This window comes from Sprattus sprattus, assembly GCF_963457725.1.
Source record: "Sprattus sprattus genome assembly, chromosome: 5".
NCBI lineage: Eukaryota > Metazoa > Chordata > Actinopteri > Clupeiformes > Clupeidae > Sprattus > Sprattus sprattus.
In genome coordinates this window covers 37,395,154-37,422,210 of record NC_137924.1, presented here as the reverse complement: position 1 = coordinate 37,422,210, position 27,057 = coordinate 37,395,154, and the positions used below count along the sequence as shown (strand labels likewise).

Below are 27,057 nucleotides of genomic sequence, written 5' to 3'. Positions count from 1 at the left end.
GCATCGTAGTGTGGTGCTCAGTCTGATGTTGTTCCATGTTAAATTGCATAGCAACGTTTCTCTCACATACATATGCACTGCCTTTACTCTTAGAGTTCCACTTTCCCCATGGGGAATATTTTGGATGTAGTGAATTGTTGTCAACCCTCATGTACATCTCCTCCATGTCTGAAGTATTTGCTTGAGTCTATGTATGAATGACCTGCTTGCCCCATGATTCTCTTGTCTTACTTCCCTTCCCCTCTCTACCAATCCTGTCCCCCTGCCATGCTGACCTGAAATAGATCGGTCCTCTTTCTGTGCTGGGTTCTGCTCAAGGTTTCTTCCTGCTAAAAGGAAGTTTTCTGATTCTGCCGTTGCCTTGTGCTTGCTCTAGGGGGTTCAGGCCTCAAGTTCTTAAAAATACTTTGAGACAATACAATTGGATTCAATTCAGCCTAGTTTGGACTTTGTGAAAAAGACCATTTTTATGAAAGGTTATCTCAAGGTCACGTGTCCCACAAGATCAATTTCAAGGCCAAAAATGTAGGTCACATGTAATTACACCCAAGTGTACCTCTATGTCACATTTGATGACATTTGTATTCTTCTTAAAAAACATCATCAAACAAAGTCATGTTTCTAACAGCTACATCTGTAAGCCATATTTATAAGAATCACAAATCTCCATTTTCATTGCTGAGAGTACATATAAAAATACTTTAAAATGGCTACCTGTCCAGCGTGCTGGTTAGCAAAGGCCTCAACAAGTTTCTCCACTCCATAGTGGATGAGAATGGATGTATTAAAGATGAACTGGGAGTATTGGATCTCATCTCCATCGATGTGGAAGCTGTCAGGCATGAGAGGATGCCAGTGGTAGAGGTGGTTGAACTCCAAAGAGATACGGTTCTGGTACTGGAACTGGGAATTGAAAAGTAGTTCTGGATCAAACTTCAGCTTCAGTAGATATCCACTTAGATGCTGGACATAGTCTTCAATCACAATCCTGATGGTCTCACCTAACAAGTGGCACAAATGTATTATTAGTACCATGTGATATGCAAATGCAAGAAGGAATGTTGCACAAGAGGTTTTCTTCACAGTTTTATGATGGAACTGGATACATTTCTAATTTAAAGAATTACATTATGTAACACTCAAAAGAGTGCTGAGTACCAGTGATTGCATGAACGATGTACTGGAGGCTCATATCAGTTATAGGTTGCCAACTACCAACGCAACTGCCTCCTATGATTTAAATTTCACAGAACATGTGAAAGACAAGGGCATGCTGTAATGCTGTCACTTTGGTGTATCTGAACACATTTTGGTAATTTTGGTAATAAATTAACCTGGACAGACTTGCCCTGATATGTCAACCTGTATCAGGGGCGGAGTGGGACACAAAAATCCACCGGGACTTTTCTGACTGCACCGGCCCACCACCGGCCCACAACGTGCCCAAAACTGTCCCAACCCATCTCCTCCACCTCCCATATATCAACTACACAAACAATTATTGTTAGATTTAGTGTTGATGTGTGGGTGACAGACATGTGTATGTACATTTATGGAAATACGGAACCGATTGCGTCCCGTATTGGCTCAAATGTTATGCTAATTCGCAACAATGTGTCCTGTCAACTCACTCGCATCACTAGTTGACGGCTGGTTGAATAAATCCGTAATTCTTGTACATTTTGATGCACTCTCCTCCAGCATCCGCTTCTTTTTCAGTCTGGCCTTTTCGGCCCCTCCTTTCTCCTTTCTCTTATGTTCCTCCATCAGGTTCGCTTCACCTGCTCTCTCTCCCTGATAGCCGCTAATTTAACTCCCTATGTTCACTTGATAAAGGCAGAACGATACACATTTCCCATGAGGCTCTGCTCCGACCATTGTAAATTAATTTATGAACAAAAAAACGAATTAAATCGCTGGCCAATTTATATTTGTGGTCATGAAAGTAATGTAGCGTCTGAATAAAAATAATTACATCAATATAGGAGGCTAAACTAAAATCAGTACGCTGGATTAATGATGAGTGAGTTTAACACCAACCGTGAGTGAGATGAAGAGAGACAAAAAGTGCAATAAATATTGGTTTGACCAGTAAGTTGTGTAACTCTCGGAGAACATGGAGATTTTAACGCTACCAAGATTTGACGGACACGACAACTCAATGGGCCGCTCATACACTTTACACGGCTGCGAAGGCCGGCCTGCAGGGTGATTCATGTGAGTTCATTGGCCGACCGGCCCACCGGGAAAAGTCCCGGTTCTACCGATGGCCACTCCGCCCCTGACCTGTATGTTAGTCAGTAACCTGTGCTACCAACAAAATATATATTTATACATAGTGAAAACAAAACAAATATTTGGCTAATTAAAATAACCTCAATGTAATACTATTAATAGGAGTTGAAGAATCCCCCCCACAGGCACGGACAGTAGTAAGGCAACAGCTGCTGTGGTTTAATGCCATGCATGAAGTGGCAGTACCGGTGAGTCGAACTGGTGAGTCTAATGTTGTCTGGAAATCACTTTGAGGAAGTAGTTTTCTATATCATTGACTCTCCTTTAACCTTTAAGAACGTACGGACACAATGGTGTGACGGCCGCTGATTTTCCGTAAAAGCGTACGGACACACCAGTGTGTTTAGAATGTAGCTACACGAGTATTCCAATGGGTGCGCAACAATGACTGTGTGTGGGCTAGCACTATGGGTCAGTGGCGGAGTGGCCATCGGGAGCACTGTGAATTTTCGGAGATACTCATCGTAATGGTCCAACCAATATTTAAACTACTTTTTGTCTCTCTATATTTCACTCATGGTGGGTGTTAAACTCACTCTCTTAGCCTACTGTTTTTGTTTAGCCTCCTATATTGATGTAATTCTTTTTATTCAGACGCTACATTACTTTCATGACCACAAATATAAATTGGCAGCGTTTTAATTAGTTTTTTTTGCTCATAAATTTAAATACAATGGTCGGAGCAAGGGCTCATGGGAAATTTGAGCCAATACGGGACGGGATTTGTTCCGTATTTCCATAAATGTACATATACAAATACACATGTCTGTCACCCACACATCAACACTAAATCTAACAATAATTGTTTGTGAAGTTGATATATGGGAGGTGGAGGGGATGGGTTGGGCACGTTGTGGGCCGGTGCAGTCAGAATATTGTGTCCCACTCCGCCCCTGCTATGGGTCAATTGCTAACACAAGCTAACATTGACTGAAGGAGAACAATCTCTCCACATGATCTTGTTATCATTTTGTTTACTCGGTGTTACTTTTGTAATGATTACAAAAGTTACACCGAGTAAACAAATGAATGCTTCTGTGATACTCAACTATGCATGGCAAGTGCTTTACCTCGAGGGAGTTCGCTGGTTTCATAGCCAGTGTCTTCCCACAGTACTGGTAGTCCGTCATTACCAAGCACAATAAAACAGTGACACGACTGATTTGTGTTACATTACTTAGCATCAAGGGAAATCTCACGTCCAACGAGGGTTCGTAGGATTAAACATTTCAGCCAAATGTGGTACGTAGAATAGCTGCTAAGTACGCCCTAAGATGAGCTCTGAATTTTGCGTGCTCTGAATCAGATGTAGTGCTAATTCCACAAGCTTAACCAAAACCCTTTTTGTTCTTGGAGAGATACTCTGCCTTTTTCTTGAACTTTTGCTTAGAAGAAGCTTTTTGCGTTTTTTTCGGCGTAGATGCCTACAATGGTCGTGTGCCCTGTTTTTGTGTTTGCCTTTTTGCCTTGTTTTTGTGGAATAAATCCTGCTTCAACTGATCTGCACTTGGGTCCTCCTTTGAAATCCTGACATGAAGCACTTGGGGAAATGCATCCGTTCAGCCTCCCACTCTAGTTGCCTCATGCTCGGCACCAAACCATGGTCAGACAGGCTTCTGAAGCCACATTCTCTGGATGTGAATCTTCTTCTTGTCTTCACGCCTTCTCACTCCCTAGTGGAGCATAGGCCATTAATAACACGTTTCCACCGGACTCAAATTTGCGACAGCTTTTCCAAAGTCCTCCAGCTATCTCCCTCCAACCTCAACGCCGCCTCCACTCCTCTTCTCTAAGTGTGCCTGGGTCTTCACTCCTCTACTCCATGTGTGCCTGGGTCTTCACTCCTCTACTCCATGTGTGCCTGGGTCTTCACTCCTCTACTCCATGTGTGCCTGGGTCTTCACTCCTCTTCTCCATGTGTGCCTGGGTCTTCACTCCTCTACTCCATGTGTGCCTGGGTCTTCACTCCTCTTGTCCATGTGTGCCTGGGTCTTCACTCCTCTTCTCCATGTGTGCCTGGGTCTCCACTCCTCTTGTCCATGTGTGCCTGGGTCTTCACCCCTCTTGTCCATGTGTGCCTGGGTCTCCACTCCTCTTGTCCATGTGTGCCTGGGTCTCCACTCCTCTTGTCCATGTGTGCTTGGGTCTTCACCCCTCTTGTCCATGTGTGCCTGGGTCTCCACTCCTCTTGTCCAAGTGTGCCTGGGTCTTTACTCCTCTTCTCAATGGCCCTCATTCTCGATCTTTTTCTGTAATTCTTCAGAAATGTTTCTTACACGACTTCGCAAAAAACAACGTAAAACGCCTCCACTGCATTCCCGCACGCTTGAAAATGCGTTCATAAGCAGCCGAAGTCTTCTCAGCTGTGTTCCTTCCGATTAGTTTCTTAGATTGATGCGCGTTCTCGTGAAAGTGGATTTGCAAACATACACGCCCCGCCAGCTCCTTATTAGGGCACGCAGCCATAGCCAAGTGGCTGTCGGAATTTCCCAAATCCACACGAAAACAACTCGTAACAGGTGTTTATTAATAAGGTGGAGATATTTTCTTACGTTGAACTTCCGAAGTCCGTAAAACACATTTAAGTTCACTTTTTTTTTTTTTTTTAATGGCTATCATAAGTGTGAAGACAGGTCACAAGTAGGAGTATAAAGTGCAGTCAGTGCTGTCAGCCAAAATAGCCACCATAAGTGTAAAGACTGGTCACGAGTAGGCGTATAAATTGCAGTAAGTGCATGTAACAGTTCTTAGAGATTGGGCTTGGTGTTTATTTATTTATTCACTTACATTTGCAGTGTTTGTGTACATTAACATTCACATCCAGTCAGCAGACGCCTTTGTAAAAAGTGACGTACAAGGGAGAGAACAGTCAAGCTACGAGCAACAGAGACCTAGTCTAACAATAAATACTACCTCGTAGAATCATGACTATAAATGTGAAACGTAATTGTTTATGATACAAATATTCTCGTATTTATTATTATTATAATTATTTTAATCCGAGGTTGTCTGTAGAGTTGACGTGAATGCAATCACCAACGGGTTCTCACAAATTCAACCGTTAGCCTACCCTTTTAACACAGAGTTTTTTCAAACATCATTCCTCAACGCGATTCCTCAAATAACCACAAGAGGGCCCCGTGGAATCGCATTTGAGAAGATTCCGGAAGACTTACGACTGCTATTTCGCGTTCTGAAAGTCTTCTGAAGTTCAGAAGAAATCGCAAAAGAAAAAACTATGGAAAATGGCAAATGTTTTTCTAAATCCACCGAAGTGGAGTTCCTTCTGAAATCCTTCTGAAAGTCTTCCCAACTGCTGTCGGGAATGAGGGCCAATGTGTGCCTGGGTCTTCCACGCTTCCTCTTACCCGACGAATTCCATTCCAAAGCCTGTTTCATGATGTTGCCACTTCCCTTTCGCAGTGCGTTCCCAATCTATGTCCACTTCCATCTGCAAATCAGCTTCTTTGGTGGTTCCTGCTCTGCCAATTCTGGATGTGAATAGCCTTCAAAAATGTCCCTCCTGCCTAGCACAGATAGTCAGGAGTCCATGCCCTCCAACTTCAAATAAAAGAAACTTAGATGGAGTTGTGTTCATTGGAAGAAGTCAAATGCAAAGCTCTTCAGTTGCTGAATGAATAGAATAGTATTGTACAGAAAATTAACCGCACCGTGTATTAACCACATGATAGTGCATTTTTCAGGACTGGTTTGGCCAAAACTATACTTTTTATACAATGGTGACAAAATGTCCTAACTTAAATTACCAGTTTCAAGATGCTAGCTAGCTGCAGTTGTCTTGTACACTTCACAGCACTCATCATCACTGCAGGGGATCTGCTAAAGGCAAACACTAGCTAATGCATCTGAAACGACTCCACAGAGGTCAAGGCCTTCTTTTGACATGGTTTCGAGTGAGGTTTACAAAGTAATGGACATTGTTGAGAAGTTATGTTTGTGTGATTTTCATTTTTTTTGTGTAATTTCAATTATGTTATCATTTTTATTTGCCATATGCTTTTTTCCCTTCCCATGTGGGTAGTCCACTGTCCTGCAAACAATATGGACATTTTACTAACTGCATACAACTTCAATGATAGAGCTGAAAGTCTTGCTGAATATCTAAAACAACTCTTAAATATCAGGTTTTAAGATAATCAAAACTTGTGTTTCAATAGAAAAGACACTTCATGGTGACACCATCTGAGTTTTTTGAACTCATAGTTACCAATAACAATGAGACGGGCGGTTTGGAAGAGTTGTTCATCATCCCAGGTGGGGTGTTCTTGAAGAAGGATGTCACAGATGCGGTTGTGCTCACGCAGCCATAGAGTGGCATACATACTCAGACCAGGCAGGAGCCCAAACACCTCCTGCCCAATCGCCAGTCTGTGCTCGGGGGGCACTGTTGGTGGGTAGCTCATGTTAACCTTTGCCTCGGCTACTGTTGGAGGGTACATCTCACCATTCAGCAGCTTTTCAGAACAGGAAGATAAATGACAATTAGGCCATGCTTAAAACAACTCTGAAGTTAGATCAAAATTCTGTAGAATGATGTAATGTTATGTCATTCACTACACACATCCAAACCACTATGAGAATAATTTACTATTACATAATCTTAAAAGTGGTGTAATGCATACATACTACATGTCAACTCTTGTAAATTTTCCCTAAATTATACAGATCTTCTCCAATTCAAATTGCTTACGTGTGTAAACATGAAACCTTACAGATTTATGGTTTTGGTGCATTGCCTGCTATTCATTTTGAACTATTAATTTCCATTCCCAACACGTGAACACACGAGCACACACCACAGAAAGCAAAGAACCACAATGGAAGCTGGTTTCCTGAAGTCTTTTTGTTTGGCCGCTGGCATCATTACTGTTGCATTGCTGCCACCACCTGAAAAAATCTATTACACAAGTTTCCTGCACAAGTCTTGCACAATATTCCATGGTAATGACACTTTGAACACAACATTTTAACTTTGCATATGAAGTGCCCTCCAACAACCAATCAAATTTCACAATATTGGGTGTTATCCAAGGAATGTGCTGTTGATCACTTGCCTGGGATGATGCAGGTAATAGAAATAACAGGTTCTCTAGCAAGGATCCCTAACTCACTCTAGGTCACATTTTAAAGTGGTGTACTACGTACTGCACCTAAGCATGGGATAGAACATATACAGAGCACTGTGAATTCACTTAGCTAGAATACTCACTTGGTATTTCAGCTTTCCATCTTTGTGAAGTCTAAGATTGAGCTGCCGTACCAGATTATCCCCATATATGTGTCCTGCATCCACCTGAGGAAATATGATATGAACAATAACTTGAAATAAAAACTAAAGAAGCTTCTTTAACAGTATGGTTTAATTAGTATTTTCCAGAATGTTTATTTGTAATATTGATGTGAATGGCATAATGAGAACAAAAATGTAAATATGTAAACATGGCATAAAAAAACAGGTAAAGGAGGGGTGTGTTCAATAAGTCTTCAGACTGTTCTTGCATCAGATCTAACATGTATGCTCTGCTATGTTACCATCGGAGTGAGCTCATAACTCATCTATCAGATTCCATATAATCCAACAGTCAATCTGTCACGTCTTAAGTACATATAATTCATGACGGAACAGTCAATCAGTCACTTCTGAAGTACCAACAAACTAAAGCAATGGGATATGCAGTTTCCTTTTTCCAAAGTAAAACAAAATCAGACCTCCACAAACACTTTGTCTTCATCTCTGTAAATGCTTAAGCACTGGTTTGCAAAGGCAATAGCACCAATCAGGCAAATGTGCTGATTCAAAATCATATACGGTAGCTTATCAAATAGTACAATTATTTTACCGACAAGTAATACATATGTCTAACTGAAATTATCTGTTCTTTCAACATTGACCTCAATTAAGTCAAAAGTAACACTTTCATTTTATGTTATTTACAAAGAGATCATATGACCTGTCATACGACTTGTCTCAATACAGTTGCATGTACAGACCAGACAGTTAAAATATAATTTTAGCAAAAGCAACACTAAGGCTGGGCAATGTGGGGAAAACAATATTATTCAGAGTTGTGGAAAACTCACGATTTGAATCGATGTTTTTCTGTCTACATCAACTCAAGACAAAACATGATTCAAGAGTAGTTTGAGCTCAGTAAACTAAAATGCTCTCAGTGTTTGTATTTTTTGAAGGGAAACCAGTATGGTGATGATGCTGTTACTTACCCCATGACCTAAGGCTTTAGTGAATCCCAATCCCATTCTGTTGTGGGTTTTGAAGAACTGATGCGTAAAATGTTGAGCAAAGAAGGCAAACATAAGATTGGTTCCCTGAGGGTCGGGTTTGAACGTCTGCCGAACCATAAACCTCTGCACCAACAACTCCACGTCTGGAAGTTTAGTTTTACCTACAGAGAGGAGAAGGCATTTAAAATACCTTATTTATTCTTGCTGTGTTGGTCATCTGAAAAACCTATATTATGTATGAAAATTCAGTACAATTATTTAATTTTATACAGTAACATCATAAAAAAATTGTGAATATTCCAAGGACTGAACCCCCATAGAGGAAACACAAGGCAGCGGTGACAAGGAAAAACTCCCTTTTAACAGGAGGAAACCATTAGCAGTACCTAGCTCAGTGGGGGGACCCATCTGCATGAGGACAGCCAGTAGAGGGATTTAAAGAGAGGGGAGAGCATAGTGAGGAAAGTAAGTGAGCCAAGAGAATCAAGAGGCAAGCAGATCATTTATAAATACATCATATAGAACACATGAAGCAAATGTACATAATGCATACATACAATATTGCCAGTGAGTCGAGAGTAGGTAGCAAGCAAATTTGGCAAAGTCATTGTTCAGTCATCTAATTTTGCTAAAAGGAACATCTTAGCGGGCATTTAAAGCAGCACGACGGATCAATAGCTATTCGCTAACGGTATGCTAGCAGATAAAACTAACGAAATCTCTTGAAAATGTGCTGACATTATGACAAACTAGTTACTCAACGACTGTCCTTACACAGTCAAACATCAAGCAAGTGCAACACAAGACAAAGCAAGACGGCAAAATAAGCTACTTACTAGTTCGGCAGAAAGTAAACAAGTCAGGCTGCCGGGCTGCGGCAGGCAAAACTACAGAACGCAGTTATATGCCTATGGACCCTGGTATGGCAATGGCACAGAGGCGATTCTCCATATAAAAAGTCATTGTAGCGCCCCAATCTTTTTAAAACTGTTATTTTAAGGTTAAACTGCTTATCCTAACCCTAATCCTGAAGTATAATTGTTGCATAATGGGGCTTTAAAGGGGTCCGTGTTACCGTCTCCTTCACGCTCTGCGTGTGTGTTTCAGAGAGTGAAGATTGAGAGGAAGGGAAAGGAAGAGAAGATGGAAATTCCACTATTAACCGAGAATATTGCATGCAATTAGACGCAACTATCAGAACGCTGCTTTGCAGCTTTGTAGCCCACAGTATTTTCTGCTGATATTACCCAATCCCACCTGACATGCGGGTCAACCCACAGCATAAGGGTCGGCCCACTCATCACTAGCGGCTGGGAATCAATAGATGTGTGAATAATACTGTCGGTGTCTAAAAAATATTGATTCATGTTACATTTTGTCACTGTGCCCGCAGGGTACAAGGCACCTTGGCAATATGACATTTTAGCTTTGAAAGCTATACAAGAAAAGAGCAGGCAGAAGCGCAAAAGGTTTGTGTGCACATACTGCCGTTGGGGGGGGGGGGTTCTGTTGAAACAGTAGCCCCTTATACATGTGTCAATGTGATCCGATCACATCGCGTCTGTTCCGATAGAAACTCGCGATGCGGTTACAATTGCCTCATGTAGCACTGGCTTAGATGTGATCCGGTCGTTTTTCCGCCGATGTCTGAGCCTTTCGAGAGAGGTGGTTTACACCGATCGTTCAGCTCAGAAAAGGGTGTGTCAAATAAGGACGATGTGACGGCGGTGACAGCCTGCGTGGAGATGACCCCAGCCTCTTATAGGGAGTGCCAAGGCAGGGCTCACTCACAGCGAGTGATCTCAGGGGAGTCAGGTCTCATGTGCAGAACATATTTTATGTGAATAAAGGTCATCTACACGACTTTTTATACCTCTAATCGACTCGTTTTGTTGTTTATATGCTTCACGAATGCCGTGAGGTCAAACAGAATAGTGTAGGTCCAGGGGCGAATCTAGGTTCCGACTTTTGGGGGGGCTAAGCCCCTAGAGAAATCCTATTATTTGTCCTGTAACCCAACAGAACTAGGGGGGTCTGGGGGCATGCTCCCCCAGAAGATTTTTTTTGAAAATATTCTTTTAAATAGTGTCCTCTAGTGGGTTTTAGGTGAGAAATTAACAAATTTAGATTTAAAATATGGCACAACAACATATTGAAGACATCTGCTGAGAGGTGCTTATTATACTGTAGCATAATCATTTAATGAAAAGAGACAGATTAGTTGCCTGTTTCACAGAAGACAATCAAATTAAATGTGACATTGTGTCCCAGCTATTAACATTGTTCGGTTATGTGTTCTAAGATAAAGATCCTAAAACATGCATATCTACCCCAGGTGAATTAATGAAAGCCAATTAATACAATGTTGATACTGGAATTTTATTTAGTTATGTATAGAAAGATACACTTTTTAGAGAAAACATTTTAAAATAACAGCAGCTGTTGTAAGAGAGATGAGGGAGTCAAAGATGTACGCCTTTATGGCTAATGAGGCCAGAAATGGAAAGACTGAACTGCTGGCCCTTTCACAGGATGCTGTTAGGGAAAGGCTGCTATCCCTTCACAGAACTGACTCACTTTGATGCTGTCTTAATTAGCACGGCAATTGAGGATCAATTAGTTGCTCATGGTATTGAGGACCTGAAATGTGTAGCTCAGACTTACGATGGGGCAGCTGTAATGGGCGGGCCTTGTTGGGTGTGTGTATTTACGATGAAACGTACCTTGTGATAAAGGCAGTCCGAGTACTTTTCTCCGGCGCTTTCTCCTTCCAATCCTCAGTATAATTCAAACTATTAACATGGGGCGGCATCAACGGTTAACGTTGTAGGCTGGAATTCACTAGCTAGTTATATCTGGCTGAGCTACTGAGTAGGCTAGCATACCCACAGGATCAATGATGATCACTGGCATGATCAAAAGAGCCACGACATCTATAATAAATCCGCGATGATTTAACCATTTCGTTTAGTTTACCATTTTAAACTTAATGCGCTATATATACCTTTGTATCGAGCAGCTGATTATGGCAACTTTCACAGCTTTTTTCCAGCTTGAGTCGGACAGTCGCTCCCAGTCTGTTTATTTGACGTTGTCACCGTCTGTCTGCACGCTCTGTCTCACTCACTCACTCACGCACGCAGGCACGCACGACCAAACAGAGCTGTGCGCTTGCCACACAACAGTCTCAAACAGGCAGGAGTCCTGTGCAACTCGAGACTATTTTATTTCTAACCCTAAAAATGAAACTTAATACGTTCACAAAATCGGTTGATAGGTGTGAGTTTGACGATCTCAGAATACAAAAAATTAAACCATTTTTGTTTGGGGGGGGCTAATGAAACTTTTGGGGGGGCTAGATCCGCCCCTGTGTAGGTCTTAACTGGAGCTCAAGTCAACTATTACAGCTAGCTTGACGCTATCAAACACATTGGAACACATAGTGGCTAGGTAGCTAGCTGCTAATAAGTAACATATTATGAGTAACATATAAGTAACACATCAGCAGTAATGAATCAACTGTACTAATATTAAAGGTACTACTAACATGCCATTCTCAAATTAAAGCCAGTGGCATGAGTATTAACGATTAACGAGTTAACAATGGATACCGACAGTTAGCATACCTAGCTAGGTAGCATTACCATAGGATGTGAATGACAGTTATGCTAGGTCTTGTTAGCCCTTGCTATGCCCAAGAAGGAGCATTGTATCCGGGGATTTTCACTTGACGAGTGAGGGCAATACAGTCATCTGGAGGGTTCAAAATGCTACTAAACGAAGGGAAATCTACTGTATGGAGATATTTCTGCTTACTAGACAATGCAGATTCTAATTAGGCTGTTGGATATGTCCAATGTAAGGAGTGTGAAGTTTTAATGAAATATGATTGATGCAACTCTCGTTCTCCACAACAACATGGATAAACCTGGATGGTTGGATGTAGTTTCAGAACGAACATTGGCGTGCAAAAAGATCTTCAATGGTAAGACTTGTCTGTTGTGCCTCTGGTGCTGTCTCATAAAACGTGAGTTTTATTAAAGCATAATGTGTGAATTGTGTAGCTATTTCATTCCGAGATGGCAGGGGAGTAAAATGCTCCGCTGCCAAAATAGATGACATGTTTTTAACTTCAGGGTTAATTCCCTTTCCTTTACGTCTGCTGCTGGTAAGTAAATACAGACAGCCGGAAAGGTTAACAAACGGAATGAAATAGCTACACATTACACACGCTATGCTTTAATAAAACCCACGTTACTCACATACTGGTTAACACTGTTACAGCGGGTGTATCAACTGTACCCATGTCTCAACTGTACTAATACCACTGTCAATTATGAGTTCAGTAAAAGACGGAGCAAACACAGTTTTCTACCGTTGTTGAAACACATCCACGCGTAGACTCGTTTTCTTTCCGTCGGAGAGTGGTTATTCAAAGAAAATATTAAGAACTATATAGCCTACTGATAAGAAGGGAACTTTTAGCCACTACACTGCCTTTGCACAATGCGGATCCACGTTGATGTTGTTAGTAAACAAACCAGGTGGGAGCACATCTCCGTCGTCTTTGCGCATGCCCAAGGCAATGTAAAGGGATCACATTTTGCACATGTAAACACGTAACGACAAGAGCTGATTCCCTTGAAAACTTTCACACCTACACGCGAATACGATACAATAAGTTGACCGGATCACATTGGCACATGAATATGGGCCTAGTGGTTTAGGTTTGTGTGCACATACTGACCATGGGGGGGGGGGGGGGGGGGGTCTGTTAAAACTTGCTGTGTTGGTCATCTGAAAAACCTATATTATGTATGAAAATTCAGTACAATTATTTAATTTTATACAGTAACATCATAAAAAAATTGTGAATATTCCAAGGACTGAACCCCCATAGAGGAAACACAAGGCAGCGGTGACAAGGAAAAACTCCCTTTTAACAGGAGGAAACCATTAGCAGTACCTAGCTCAGTGGGGGGACCCATCTGCATGAGGACAGCCAGTAGAGGGATTTAAAGAGAGGGGAGAGCATAGTGAGGAAAGTAAGTGAGCCAAGAGAATCAAGAGGCAAGCAGATCATTTATAAATACATCATATAGAACACATGAAGCAAATGTACATAATGCATACATACAATATTGCCAGTGAGTCGAGAGTAGGTAGCAAGCAAATTTGGCAAAGTCATTGTTCAGTCATCTAATTTTGCTAAAAGGAACATCTTAGCGGGCATTTAAAGCAGCACGACGGATCAATAGCTATTCGCTAACGGTATGCTAGCAGATAAAACTAACGAAATCTCTTGAAAATGTGCTGACATTATGACAAACTAGTTACTCAACGACTGTCCTTACACAGTCAAACATCAAGCAAGTGCAACACAAGACAAAGCAAGACGGCAAAATAAGCTACTTACTAGTTCGGCAGAAAGTAAACAAGTCAGGCTGCCGGGCTGCGGCAGGCAAAACTACAGAACGCAGTTATATGCCTATGGACCCTGGTATGGCAATGGCACAGAGGCGATTCTCCATATAAAAAGTCATTGTAGCGCCCCAATCTTTTTAAAACTGTTATTTTAAGGTTAAACTGCTTATCCTAACCCTAATCCTGAAGTATAATTGTTGCATAATGGGGCTTTAAAGGGGTCCGTGTTACCGTCTCCTTCACGCTCTGCGTGTGTGTTTCAGAGAGTGAAGATTGAGAGGAAGGGAAAGGAAGAGAAGATGGAAATTCCGAGAATATTGCATGCAATTGCATGCAATTAGACGCAACTATCAGAACGCTGCTTTGCAGCTTTGTAGCCCACAGTATTTTCTGCTGATATTACCCAATCCCACCTGACATGCGGGTCAACCCACAGCATAAGGGTCGGCCCACTCATCACTAGCGGCTGGGAATCAATAGATGTGTGAATAATACTGTCGGTGTCTAAAAAATATTGATTCATGTTACATTTTGTCACTGTGCCCGCAGGGTACAAGGCACCTTGGCAATATGACATTTTAGCTTTGAAAGCTATACAAGAAAAGAGCAGGCAGAAGCGCAAAAGGTTTGTGTGCACATACTGCCGTTGGGGGGGGGGGGTTCTGTTGAAACAGTAGCCCCTTATACATGTGTCAATGTGATCCGATCACATCGCGTCTGTTCCGATAGAAACTCGCGATGCGGTTACAATTGCCTCATGTAGCACTGGCTTAGATGTGATCCGGTCGTTTTTCCGCCGATGTCTGAGCCTTTCGAGAGAGGTGGTTTACACCGATCGTTCAGCTCAGAAAAGGGTGTGTCAAATAAGGACGATGTGACGGCGGTGACAGCCTGCGTGGAGATGACCCCAGCCTCTTATAGGGAGTGCCAAGGCAGGGCTCACTCACAGCGAGTGATCTCAGGGGAGTCAGGTCTCATGTGCAGAACATATTTTATGTGAATAAAGGTCATCTACACGACTTTTTATACCTCTAATCGACTCGTTTTGTTGTTTATATGCTTCACGAATGCCGTGAGGTCAAACAGAATAGTGTAGGTCCAGGGGCGAATCTAGGTTCCGACTTTTGGGGGGGCTAAGCCCCTAGAGAAATCCTATTATTTGTCCTGTAACCCAACAGAACTAGGGGGGTCTGGGGGCATGCTCCCCCAGAAGATTTTTTTTGAAAATATTCTTTTAAATAGTGTCCTCTAGTGGGTTTTAGGTGAGAAATTAACAAATTTAGATTTAAAATATGGCACAACAACATATTGAAGACATCTGCTGAGAGGTGCTTATTATACTGTAGCATAATCATTTAATGAAAAGAGACAGATTAGTTGCCTGTTTCACAGAAGACAATCAAATTAAATGTGACATTGTGTCCCAGCTATTAACATTGTTCGGTTATGTGTTCTAAGATAAAGATCCTAAAACATGCATATCTACCCCAGGTGAATTAATGAAAGCCAATTAATACAATGTTGATACTGGAATTTTATTTAGTTATGTATAGAAAGATACACTTTTTAGAGAAAACATTTTAAAATAACAGCAGCTGTTGTAAGAGAGATGAGGGAGTCAAAGATGTACGCCTTTATGGCTAATGAGGCCAGAAATGGAAAGACTGAACTGCTGGCCCTTTCACAGGATGCTGTTAGGGAAAGGCTGCTATCCCTTCACAGAACTGACTCACTTTGATGCTGTCTTAATTAGCACGGCAATTGAGGATCAATTAGTTGCTCATGGTATTGAGGACCTGAAATGTGTAGCTCAGACTTACGATGGGGCAGCTGTAATGGGCGGGCCTTGTTGGGTGTGTGTATTTACGATGAAACGTACCTTGTGATAAAGGCAGTCCGAGTACTTTTCTCCGGCGCTTTCTCCTTCCAATCCTCAGTATAATTCAAACTATTAACATGGGGCGGCATCAACGGTTAACGTTGTAGGCTGGAATTCACTAGCTAGTTATATCTGGCTGAGCTACTGAGTAGGCTAGCATACCCACAGGATCAATGATGATCACTGGCATGATCAAAAGAGCCACGACATCTATAATAAATCCGCGATGATTTAACCATTTCGTTTAGTTTACCATTTTAAACTTAATGCGCTATATATACCTTTGTATCGAGCAGCTGATTATGGCAACTTTCACAGCTTTTTTCCAGCTTGAGTCGGACAGTCGCTCCCAGTCTGTTTATTTGACGTTGTCACCGTCTGTCTGCACGCTCTGTCTCACTCACTCACTCACGCACGCAGGCACGCACGACCAAACAGAGCTGTGCGCTTGCCACACAACAGTCTCAAACAGGCAGGAGTCCTGTGCAACTCGAGACTATTTTATTTCTAACCCTAAAAATGAAACTTAATACGTTCACAAAATCGGTTGATAGGTGTGAGTTTGACGATCTCAGAATACAAAAAATTAAACCATTTTTGTTTGGGGGGGGCTAATGAAACTTTTGGGGGGGCTAGATCCGCCCCTGTGTAGGTCTTAACTGGAGCTCAAGTCAACTATTACAGCTAGCTTGACGCTATCAAACACATTGGAACACATAGTGGCTAGGTAGCTAGCTGCTAATAAGTAACATATTATGAGTAACATATAAGTAACACATCAGCAGTAATGAATCAACTGTACTAATATTAAAGGTACTACTAACATGCCATTCTCAAATTAAAGCCAGTGGCATGAGTATTAACGATTAACGAGTTAACAATGGATACCGACAGTTAGCATACCTAGCTAGGTAGCATTACCATAGGATGTGAATGACAGTTATGCTAGGTCTTGTTAGCCCTTGCTATGCCCAAGAAGGAGCATTGTATCCGGGGATTTTCACTTGACGAGTGAGGGCAATACAGTCATCTGGAGGGTTCAAAATGCTACTAAACGAAGGGAAATCTACTGTATGGAGATATTTCTGCTTACTAGACAATGCAGATTCTAATTAGGCTGTTGGATATGTCCAATGTAAGGAGTGTGAAGTTTTAATGAAATATGATTGATGCAACTCTCGTTCTCCACAACAACATGGATAAACCTGGATGGTTGGATGTAGTTTCAGAACGAACATTGGCGTGCAAAAAGATCTTCAATGGTAAGACTTGTCTGTTGTGCCTCTGGTGCTGTCTCATAAAACGTGAGTTTTATTAAAGCATAATGTGTGAATTGTGTAGCTATTTCATTCCGAGATGGCAGGGGAGTAAAATGCTCCGCTGCCAAAATAGATGACATGTTTTTAACTTCAGGGTTAATTCCCTTTCCTTTACGTCTGCTGCTGGTAAGTAAATACAGACAGCCGGAAAGGTTAACAAACGGAATGAAATAGCTACACATTACACACGCTATGCTTTAATAAAACCCACGTTACTCACATACTGGTTAACACTGTTACAGCGGGTGTATCAACTGTACCCATGTCTCAACTGTACTAATACCACTGTCAATTATGAGTTCAGTAAAAGACGGAGCAAACACAGTTTTCTACCGTTGTTGAAACACATCCACGCGTAGACTCGTTTTCTTTCCGTCGGAGAGTGGTTATTCAAAGAAAATATTAAGAACTATATAGCCTACTGATAAGAAGGGAACTTTTAGCCACTACACTGCCTTTGCACAATGCGGATCCACGTTGATGTTGTTAGTAAACAAACCAGGTGGGAGCACATCTCCGTCGTCTTTGCGCATGCCCAAGGCAATGTAAAGGGATCACATTTTGCACATGTAAACACGTAACGACAAGAGCTGATTCCCTTGAAAACTTTCACACCTACACGCGAATACGATACAATAAGTTGACCGGATCACATTGGCACATGAATATGGGCCTAGTGGTTTAGGTTTGTGTGCACATACTGACCATGGGGGGGGGGGGGGGGGGGGGTCTGTTAAAACAGTGGTTTAGGTTTCTGTGCACAAACTGACAATTGGAGGGGAGGGGGGGGGGTCTGTTGAAACAGTGGTTTAGGTTTCTGTGCACAAAATGACAGTTGGAGGGGGGGGAGGGGCTCTGTAGAAACAGTGGTTTAGGGTTCTGTGCACAAACTGACCGTTGGAGGGGCACTCTCTTTCCAAAGCTGTTCTTCAAAGGGCTGCCATGTATTAGGGCCAGGACATTTTAATGCCCAAAACACCAGATAAGGACCCAGATAGCAAAGAAGGCCCTATCATTTATTATATTGTTATCTCTTCGATCTGTGTTTAGCACACGGTGTTATACGGTGTTTGTGTTTCAGCTTCTGTCTCGTGATCTGTGTATTAATTGACTTTTGTGCTTAATCCTTTTGTTATAAATGGTGGCCACTTAACTATATGCACACTTGTTCTGTCTGGTGTGGGGAGTCCTGTATATGCATGCGGTTGAACCTGAGGCTGCTACATTTTGTCCGCTGTGTAATTAGAGGCTTAGCAGGCTTTTTTCTGAAGAGTTTGAATTGGGATTTTTCTTTATTTTTTATTAAAAAGCAGTTTTAGAAAGGTGGCAGGGTTTGAAACAGACTTCATGACATTCCTTCTCACCTTTAACACCCATAGGAGTTGGGCAGTCTTCTGGCACAGGAGGCAGGATCCGAGTGTAGTAGGTGGTGTTGTAGTATGACTCCCAGTTCAGATACCCATACTTAGAGTTGTATGTTGGAGGACTCGGGATAAGATGGGATCTTGCTGGGTCATAATGGTGAAAAGACAAAAAACAGCAAATTGAAAAATTCATTTATATTTTTGTTGCTTTGATTCATTAAAATCTACTCATATTAAAGCACCTTGATGCTTCCATTATTTTATTTAAAGCAACTTACAAAACATATAATAATGATAATAATAATACTTATATACAATAATATTATATATGTATACACACACACATTATCTTTACAATAAGGGGCCATTTTTTAAATGTGGTGCAGCTAATCTAGAGACATTAGTGGAAGGTTTGAAGGTATCATCCTCTTAATGGAAAGATTTGGAGAAAATGAATCGGGAACTTTGTGATGTATAAATGTACATTAATGCACAGCAACCGATACTCCAAGTCATGTAATTTTAATGAAACACAAAGATAAAAGACAACCACATGAATAACATCTACAGAGGAACCGAGAAAACTATAACAGAGCATCTCATGCTTTGCGTCTAGTAGTCCTTGCCAAGTTCTTCTTGTAAACAATAATTTCATGCTCAATGCCAGCAAAACTAAACATATCTAAACACATGCAATACCCCCCTAATCAACAAAACTGGGCTACAGACAGCGTATGTTGTATCGTGTAGGAGGGCCTTTACAGATCCCGGGTACAGCATACGGCGCGTGTTGCGACTGTCACCAGCCAATTGGGCACTGCTGTATACCCTGCGACCCAAATTGCCAGCATTACCAAACATATCTTTTCCCTTTCTCTTTCTCTCTCTCTCTCTCTCTCCTTCCATATCATATTGCTAATGCCTATAATAACACTGATAAAATAGCCATATTGCCTACTGTTAAATCTACTACCCAAATGTTTCTCCCTATCTGTTTCTGAAATTGATGTCTACTAAAATAAATGTTCTCTCGCCCATATAGCATGTTCCAATCGCTGATGGAAATGGAAATATTGCTCCTCACCCCCACCACTCTTCATCACCTGGCCTACCTGGAGAAACCCTCGGCCAATTGCACCCACCGCCACTGCATTGCCGTACACTTACTCTACCCCATACCCTATGCTAGCATTTACATACAATATACATTATTGCCACCACTGAAATGTTTCTCTGTCCCTACGTCCACTACCCCTGTAACAGTAACCCTATTAGTACAGTAAACTGGTCTTGCCTGTATCATATATATACCACCGGATGTCTGCATACTATGTCCCGCGACCGAATGCTGGCTGTGTACAACCCCTGTTGCTTCCTTTCCCCTTCTGCCACACAACCCTCCCCCTCCCCCCCTTCCTATCTCCACCCGGCCGACCTCAAGCAGATGGGTCCCCCCTTATGTGCCGTGGTTCTGCTTAAGGTTTCTTCCTGCCTAACAGGGAGTTTTTTTTTGCCCCTGTTGCCATTGTGCATGCACTAAGGGGGTCTAGGCTCTGGGCTCTGTTAAGCGCCTAGAGGCAATTGTATTGTTATGGCGCTATACAAATAAAATTGAATTGAATTGAAAATTGAATAATTTGCAATAAGAGGCAAGTCAGGATCAGAGTAAGCTAGGATGGGGGCTGTGGTGAACCTGCGCTTCAATTCCTCAAAAGCTTCCTGAGTTTCAGGGGTCCAGATGATCTTGGAAGGAGTGCTTTTAAGTGCTGTGTTTGTGGCAGCCACCGTGCTGAAGTTACGGTAATTACTGATTGCCTTCACCTTGTCCAAGTCCATGGAGGTACCCTCTGGATCCACACAGCAGCTGGTGACATAGTGCCCACTAGGAGTTTTGAATGCTGTTTTCTATTTATCTCCTCTTCTGAATGTGCACCAGATTATATGCATTTCTCAAATATAATTTAGAGAAGATTCTGCACCCCACCACCCCCAAATCGGTCAAAAGCTGTGGACATGAAATTAAATTAAATGAAATTAAAGGCAAGACCTTTATAATCAATACAAGGACTAAGCCCACCAACTTTCTTGTTGACAAAGAAGAAACCAGCACCAGCAGGAAATGTGGATGGCCAGTTGGACGCGTTGCTTAGATCCTCCTGAATGTATTTCTCCATGACTCTAAACTCAGGTGCAGACAAGGAGTTCAGCCTCCCCTAGGAGGCATAGTGCCCGGCAGAAGCTCAATACAATTTCTCCTGCATCAGTGTTGGAAACCACGTCCACCAAATCACCTGCATCAGTGTTAGAAACCACGTCCACCAAATCACCTGCATCAGTGTTAGAAACCAAGTCCACCAAATCATCTGCATCATTGCTAGAAACCAGGGGCCGTATTCACAAAGCCTTTTATCTTACCACTAGGAGTGCTCCTAACTTGCGCTAAAACCTTTTACGTAGGAGTAATTTCTTAAAAGTGATTCACAACGGCTCTGAGACCTACTCATACTAAGGATAATACCAACTCCTAAGCTTAAGATAAAAACTCCGTTGCTATGGATGACGTCAATTCTCATGCACGAGTTTAGAAGGGGTGAGGACGGTGATTGGTTGTTGACAGGCTCTCTCATTAAAAACTCATTCGTGACGTCCCTCTAACAATCCCACTATATCAACTGAAAATAAGAGAATAACCTAGGCTTCAAAATTAAGTCATATTAAATAGTTATGGACAGTGCAGTTAGCAGAATGCACACGCATGATGACAAGTTTGTGCATCCAACGGGAATGACACTTTGCACGATAAGATAATTAGAAAGCGATCAATATATAATATGGCAATTGCATGTAATCAAGGCAGTAATAATTAAAGCACCCAGCAAACTGTTAGGCTATTATATTTCCAGCCCTTGACCACTTCAAATATCAGCACATACGGCCCTTCAAGCCCTCCAATCTTAATTGATCAAAGCGAAACGAACGTGAACCTTAGCCTAGGCGAAAGCCTACTGGTCCCAGGACCAATAGCCACTGTCACCCCAGCGGCATCCAGCTGGTAAGTTCTCAAAAACCTGCGACCGCTCTCCGTTGAAATGCACGAGTCATCGGTACATCCAGGCCACGGTGGACGTATAATATGTGTCCCGTCACTGGACATTCCTGCGATCGCCATGGAATTTACTTTGATATTGTGTAATAGGCGATTGTCCAAAAGCAACTGGATAAACTGTTGGATGATGTGGGGTCTACAGTGCGTTGATAGTTTGATGAATTAAACGGCTGACTGATGATTCCCAGTGTCGTCATTTGCGTTTTCCCCGAAGCCAAATAGGCTATCTTTATGTTTCCAAACATTTCACTTCGGGACACATCGTTGTTTAAAGGCGTCATTGCATCCTGCGCTAATTCTACGACAATATTAATACCTTCACGGTTTAAGCAATGTCTTTTATCAATTCCAAGTCGGCTGCAGCCATCTTACGATTTTTTGTGAATAGGTCTTAGTGATTTAGGAGTCCTCATGAGGAGTTTTAAGCTGTCCTAGACTTAGGTGCTACTTTTAGGGATAAAATATTTTGTGAATTGCTCTTAGTAAAAAAAATTAGGAGTCCTACATTTAAGACTGACACGCCCATTATTTTTAGGAGTTTCTCCTAAATTCGCCACTTATGAGCTACTTTTACCCCTAAGATTCTTTGTGAATACGGCCCCAGGTCCCCAGTATCAGCTGCATTGTTACCCAGCAGTAAAGAAGTTGAAAAATCTGAATTACGGGTCAGAGTTAATAATTATTGACAATATTCAATAATCCAATTAATCTTTTTGTATCTTATTTGTATTTATTGTTTTTTTTTTTTACTTAGGCTAAAATGTAAGCATTTCTGGTTGAATATATAAGTAGATGGAATGACCTGAGAGAGGTATAAATGAGTGTTCTCACTTCTCCCCTCCTTTTAGTCATATCAAAGTGTCTTTGAAATCCCTTCGTTCATGAATACAGACCTCTGAGACATTTGCCCACAGCAGGATCTCTTATCCAATTTCCCCTGTGGACAAATGTTTCTGAGTTTTCCTGTCTCAGAGGTTGTAATCTGATCCATATTCATGAAGGGATAGGGGTTATGGGGTGACACCCCTTGTGCTATGGAAGATATAAGAACTGTAATGTTACAATGGCTGACTAGATGAGACATAGGTGAAGCTTTTGAAGGAAACCTCTTTCTCTCTCCCTTGATGCGCATCACTGTGCAAGATCACAGGAGGCGAAGAATTGGCAAGCGTCACCACAAACACACACACACACACACAGGTTTGGCAACATTGTGTGCGCCCACACACACACACACACACACACACACACACACACACACACACACACACACACACACACACACACACACACACACACACACACACACACACACACACACACACACACACACACACACACAAGCTGAAGCTGGGTGGGCCAATTACTCCCTCAGTGGATTCTACTAGATTACTGAAATATTGAGAACAATTGGATACCAAATCTGGTGGAAACTCTCTATCAATGGCCTATGCTCCACTGGAGTGAGACGGCCAACAACAACAACACACACACACACACACTCATATACACACACACACACACACACATTCCTGTGTTAACATTGACCCGACCCGACAGAGAGTGGCTCTGTCAAGCTAAGAAGGCACCGGATGCCTAAAAGAGCCCGGGTGACGTAATGTTGATTCTTGAGTGACAGTTTCTATGCCAACGTTAGCATTACGTAAGCCGGTCACCGCGTACCCCGCATCTATATTGCTAATAGCAATTCCTCCTTTTGTGCGACAATATTAAGCGACTAAAAAGTAGCTGATGGCTTTCGAACAACTCTTGAGACTCTCTGACTGATAGCCAAAAAGTGTCGGGGTACAAAGTGTCCGTTTAGGCACAATATTAAGCGACTAAAAAGTTTTAGCTACACCTGCCTGATGGTATTCTGTAAGTTAGCAATGTCCGCTAGCATATCAAAGCTAGCAATCCCCCGTTATTCTTTAGTAAAATGTTGTGCAAACAATGCCCTGTTTTGTTCAAATGTAACTGTGGGTGCCGTCAGATATGTCTAAAAATCACAACACATTAAGGAGTGTCTTAATTTAAGCACAACAACAGATGAATAGCTTCAAGCTAACAAGACACTAGCACGAGCTAGCTAGCTGATGGAATGTGCTTACTTTGATACATACATTTGATTTATAAACTAGCGAATCAACAACTTTCCTACCAAAGTCAAACATCAAGTACATGGTTGTTTTGGTTGGTTTATTGTAGGTCAAATACAAGCAAGCCGGTCTCAGGTAGCGAAGTTCAATGCAATATGCTCTGAAGTAAATCGCGTTATGAGCGAAGACCCGGGTGACGTATTGGCGTTGGCATAGCAACTGTCACTCAAGAGTCGTTCGAAAGTCAACATTACATCACCCGGGCTCTTTTAGGCATCCGGTGCCTTTTTAGCTTGACAGCTCCATCACACTACACCACTGCCGCCTATACCAGCTACAGTCCCACATTCCTATTAGACTCATGTGACAGTACGTTTGATCAGTTCCCAGGAAGGAAAGATTCTTCAGAAGGGTGATGACTTATGATGGAATACTCTTGCTGTTATTCCACTGTCATGATCTGGTATCTCTTGTACCATCCTAAAAGGCCTAAGCAAAACACAGCAGGATAGGCTAGACCACATTTCTGGGAAACTGGATAAGAGAATTGTTCAATCTAAACACATTCATCTTTGAGTTTTGTCTTTTAGTCATCATTTGTCTTTGAGTTTGTTCTTACTGTTTTAATTTCATTTCCCTGATGGTAACCATGTTCATGTACTTTTCAAATCAAATCAAATCAAACTTTATTTGTACGGCACATTTTATACCAGGAGGTAACACAATGCGCCTCACAGTAGAAAAAAAAGGGGGAGTGGGGTTTACAAACACTTGTTAAGATTTTCCAGAGATAAATAAACAGGAAATTACGTACTAACTACACTGGCACTGTTGAGGACTGCTCAGCATGGTTATCCTCAAACTAAGAGACAGATGCTGGGGAAAGGGGGGTGGGGGGGGGAGTTACAAACACTTTTAAAGAGAAACAGATAAGTAAACAGATAAATGTTCCAGTGAGTGATAAGCGAGATCAAAGAGGCATGTCTTAAGGCCCAATCTCAATTCTTCCCCTTGCCCCTTATCTTCCCCCTTACCCTTGAAGTTGCGCGTTCATGTGAGAGCTAGTGGTGTCTCAATACCCAATTTGATCAAGATTAAGGGATAAGATTGAGGGCTATATGGCCCTTGGAGTTAAGATGATCCGAGACCTTACTTGCTCCTCCAAGGGCTATCCCAGAGCACACAGCGAAACCAGATTGGGAATTTTCAAAAAAACATGGCTGCTTGAAGCGAGGACATTTTTACATGAATAAAGCTATCTACACAACTTTTTATATGTTTATAATGACTCGGTTTGATCTGAAATGTGCTACACGAACGATACAGAGTATTGTAGGTCTTAACTGAAGCTTTCAAACAGTAGTTTTAGGTTACAGCTAGCGCGTATGCCACCACTTCATTGGATTATATGGTAGCTTGCTAGGACTAGCCTGACTCCATGCATGTGTACAGATAACTTTATTCTCCACGAATTATGTTTGATATCTGTGAATGACAGCACTTGCTTTGGAGACATCGATCCGTGCTTTACATGTACCGTCCACAAAACAATTACGACAGTCTAGTTTTGTGCTCTATACAGTCGTATATATATTTGCAACCATAATTGAAACTTTTTTTAAATCGCCTGTATTATCCAGGGACGCCAAGTGACGTACCCGAAACCGAGTGGCGTCTCATTTCATAGGGGAAAGTTTTCAGCCCTTGGCCCTTACACTTGCAAGTGCTAGGGTTAAGACAAAGACAAAGACAAAGCAAAAGGGGCAAGGGGAAGAATCGAGATTCGGCCTAAGTGTATGTTTAAAGGTTTCCAACATTCTTAGGTATTCTGGCAGAATATTCCAAAGGCTGGGGGCATAGAAACTAAAAGCTGCTTTTCCCATGTATCTTTGTCAACCCCCTCAGTGATCTTCTGGGTGTGTACCTTGAGAGCATGTATGTTATATATTCAGGTGCATGACTATGGAGTGATTTATAGACTAGAGAATCTTGAAAGCTATTCTGAAACTAACAGGTAACCAGTGCAGTGATTTTAATACTGGTGTGATGTGTGCTCTCCTTCTTGTTTTAGTGGGGACTCGCGCTGCTGCATTCTGTATTGTTTGTAGTTGACTTATGGCTTTTTTTGGTAGACCAGGAAAAAAGCGAGTTACAGTAGTCTAGCCTGCTCGTGATAAACGCACGCATCAGTCTTTCAGTGTCACCCTAAGAGAGAAATGGTTGCACCTAAGCAATGTTTCTTAAGTGATAAAAAGATGTTTTAATTATATTTTTGATATGGGTTCAAAATTGAGATCTGAGTCAAATATGACACCTAAGTTTCTGGCTTGGTGCTTGGTGTTAAGTGTTTTTAAATGTGCAGATAGTTTCTCTCTCTTTCGGCTTCTTCACCAATGACTAATACCTCTGTTTTATCTTGGTTGAGCTGGAGAAAGTTTTGTGATATCCATACATTTATATCAGAAATGCAAATTACTAAACAATCAATAGAACTTTTGCTTCTGCTTTTACCTGGATGCACTCACGACTTGTGCTGTCAAACGAGTAAAATATGAAATCATGATTAATCGCATTTATGTCATAGTTAACTCAAAATGTCGCGATTAATCGCACATTTTTATCTATACTAAATCCTTCTATTTGTTTGCATAATTTTTATTTTATTGTAATGCTCTTATCAACATGGAAAAGTGGATTGAGAAAGAAATTGTGCTCTGCCTATCAGAATATACTGTATTGCAGTGTTTATGCATGTTCAGAGTCGACTGTATTGCAGTGTTTATGCATGTTCAGAGTCGACTGTATTGCAGTGTTTATGCATGTTCAAACTAGACTGTATTACAGTGTTTATGCATGTTCAGAGTCGACTGTATTGCAGTGTTTATGCATGTTAAGAGTCGACTGTATTGCAGTGTTTATGCATGTTCAAACTAGACTGTATTGCAGTGTTTATGCATGTTCAAACTAGACTGTATTGCAGTGTTTATGCATGTTCAAACTAGACTGTATTGCAGTGTGTATGCATAGAGTTTTATGCATGTGTTTATGTTAAGAGTAGACAAATGAATTTACATTTCATCAACTTCTTTGTCAGCGCAGCATATCGGAGAACTGTATCAGAGGCTCTGGACCCTACTGCAGCCAGCCACACTAGCCCAAAGCAACACTGGCTGGTTTTCTTCTCTCTCCAATGTGCTATTATAAGAAATCCCTTTTTATGGACTGACAACTTTTATTGTTTCATTCCAGTTTCCAGTGTGTTAGCCAACTCCAGCAGTGCAGTGTGATTGCATGTTCTGTTAATTAC

General features: G+C 41.7%; 1 protein-coding gene across 1 annotated transcript in view; it reads right to left on the bottom strand.

The window, feature by feature from the left end:
* ptgs1 (prostaglandin-endoperoxide synthase 1) overlaps positions 1-27,057 on the bottom strand; it is a gene marked incomplete at both ends in the record, with an annotated part of 46,204 nt that overhangs the window by 7,064 nt on the left and 12,083 nt on the right. The window contains 5 exons of the mRNA XM_080839812.1: positions 715-1,001; positions 6,524-6,770; positions 7,526-7,609; positions 8,539-8,720; positions 18,546-18,689. Coding sequence (XP_080695938.1) covers positions 715-1,001; positions 6,524-6,770; positions 7,526-7,609; positions 8,539-8,720; positions 18,546-18,689 — 944 coding nt within the window. The remainder of the gene's footprint in view (positions 1-714; positions 1,002-6,523; positions 6,771-7,525; positions 7,610-8,538; positions 8,721-18,545; positions 18,690-27,057) is intronic.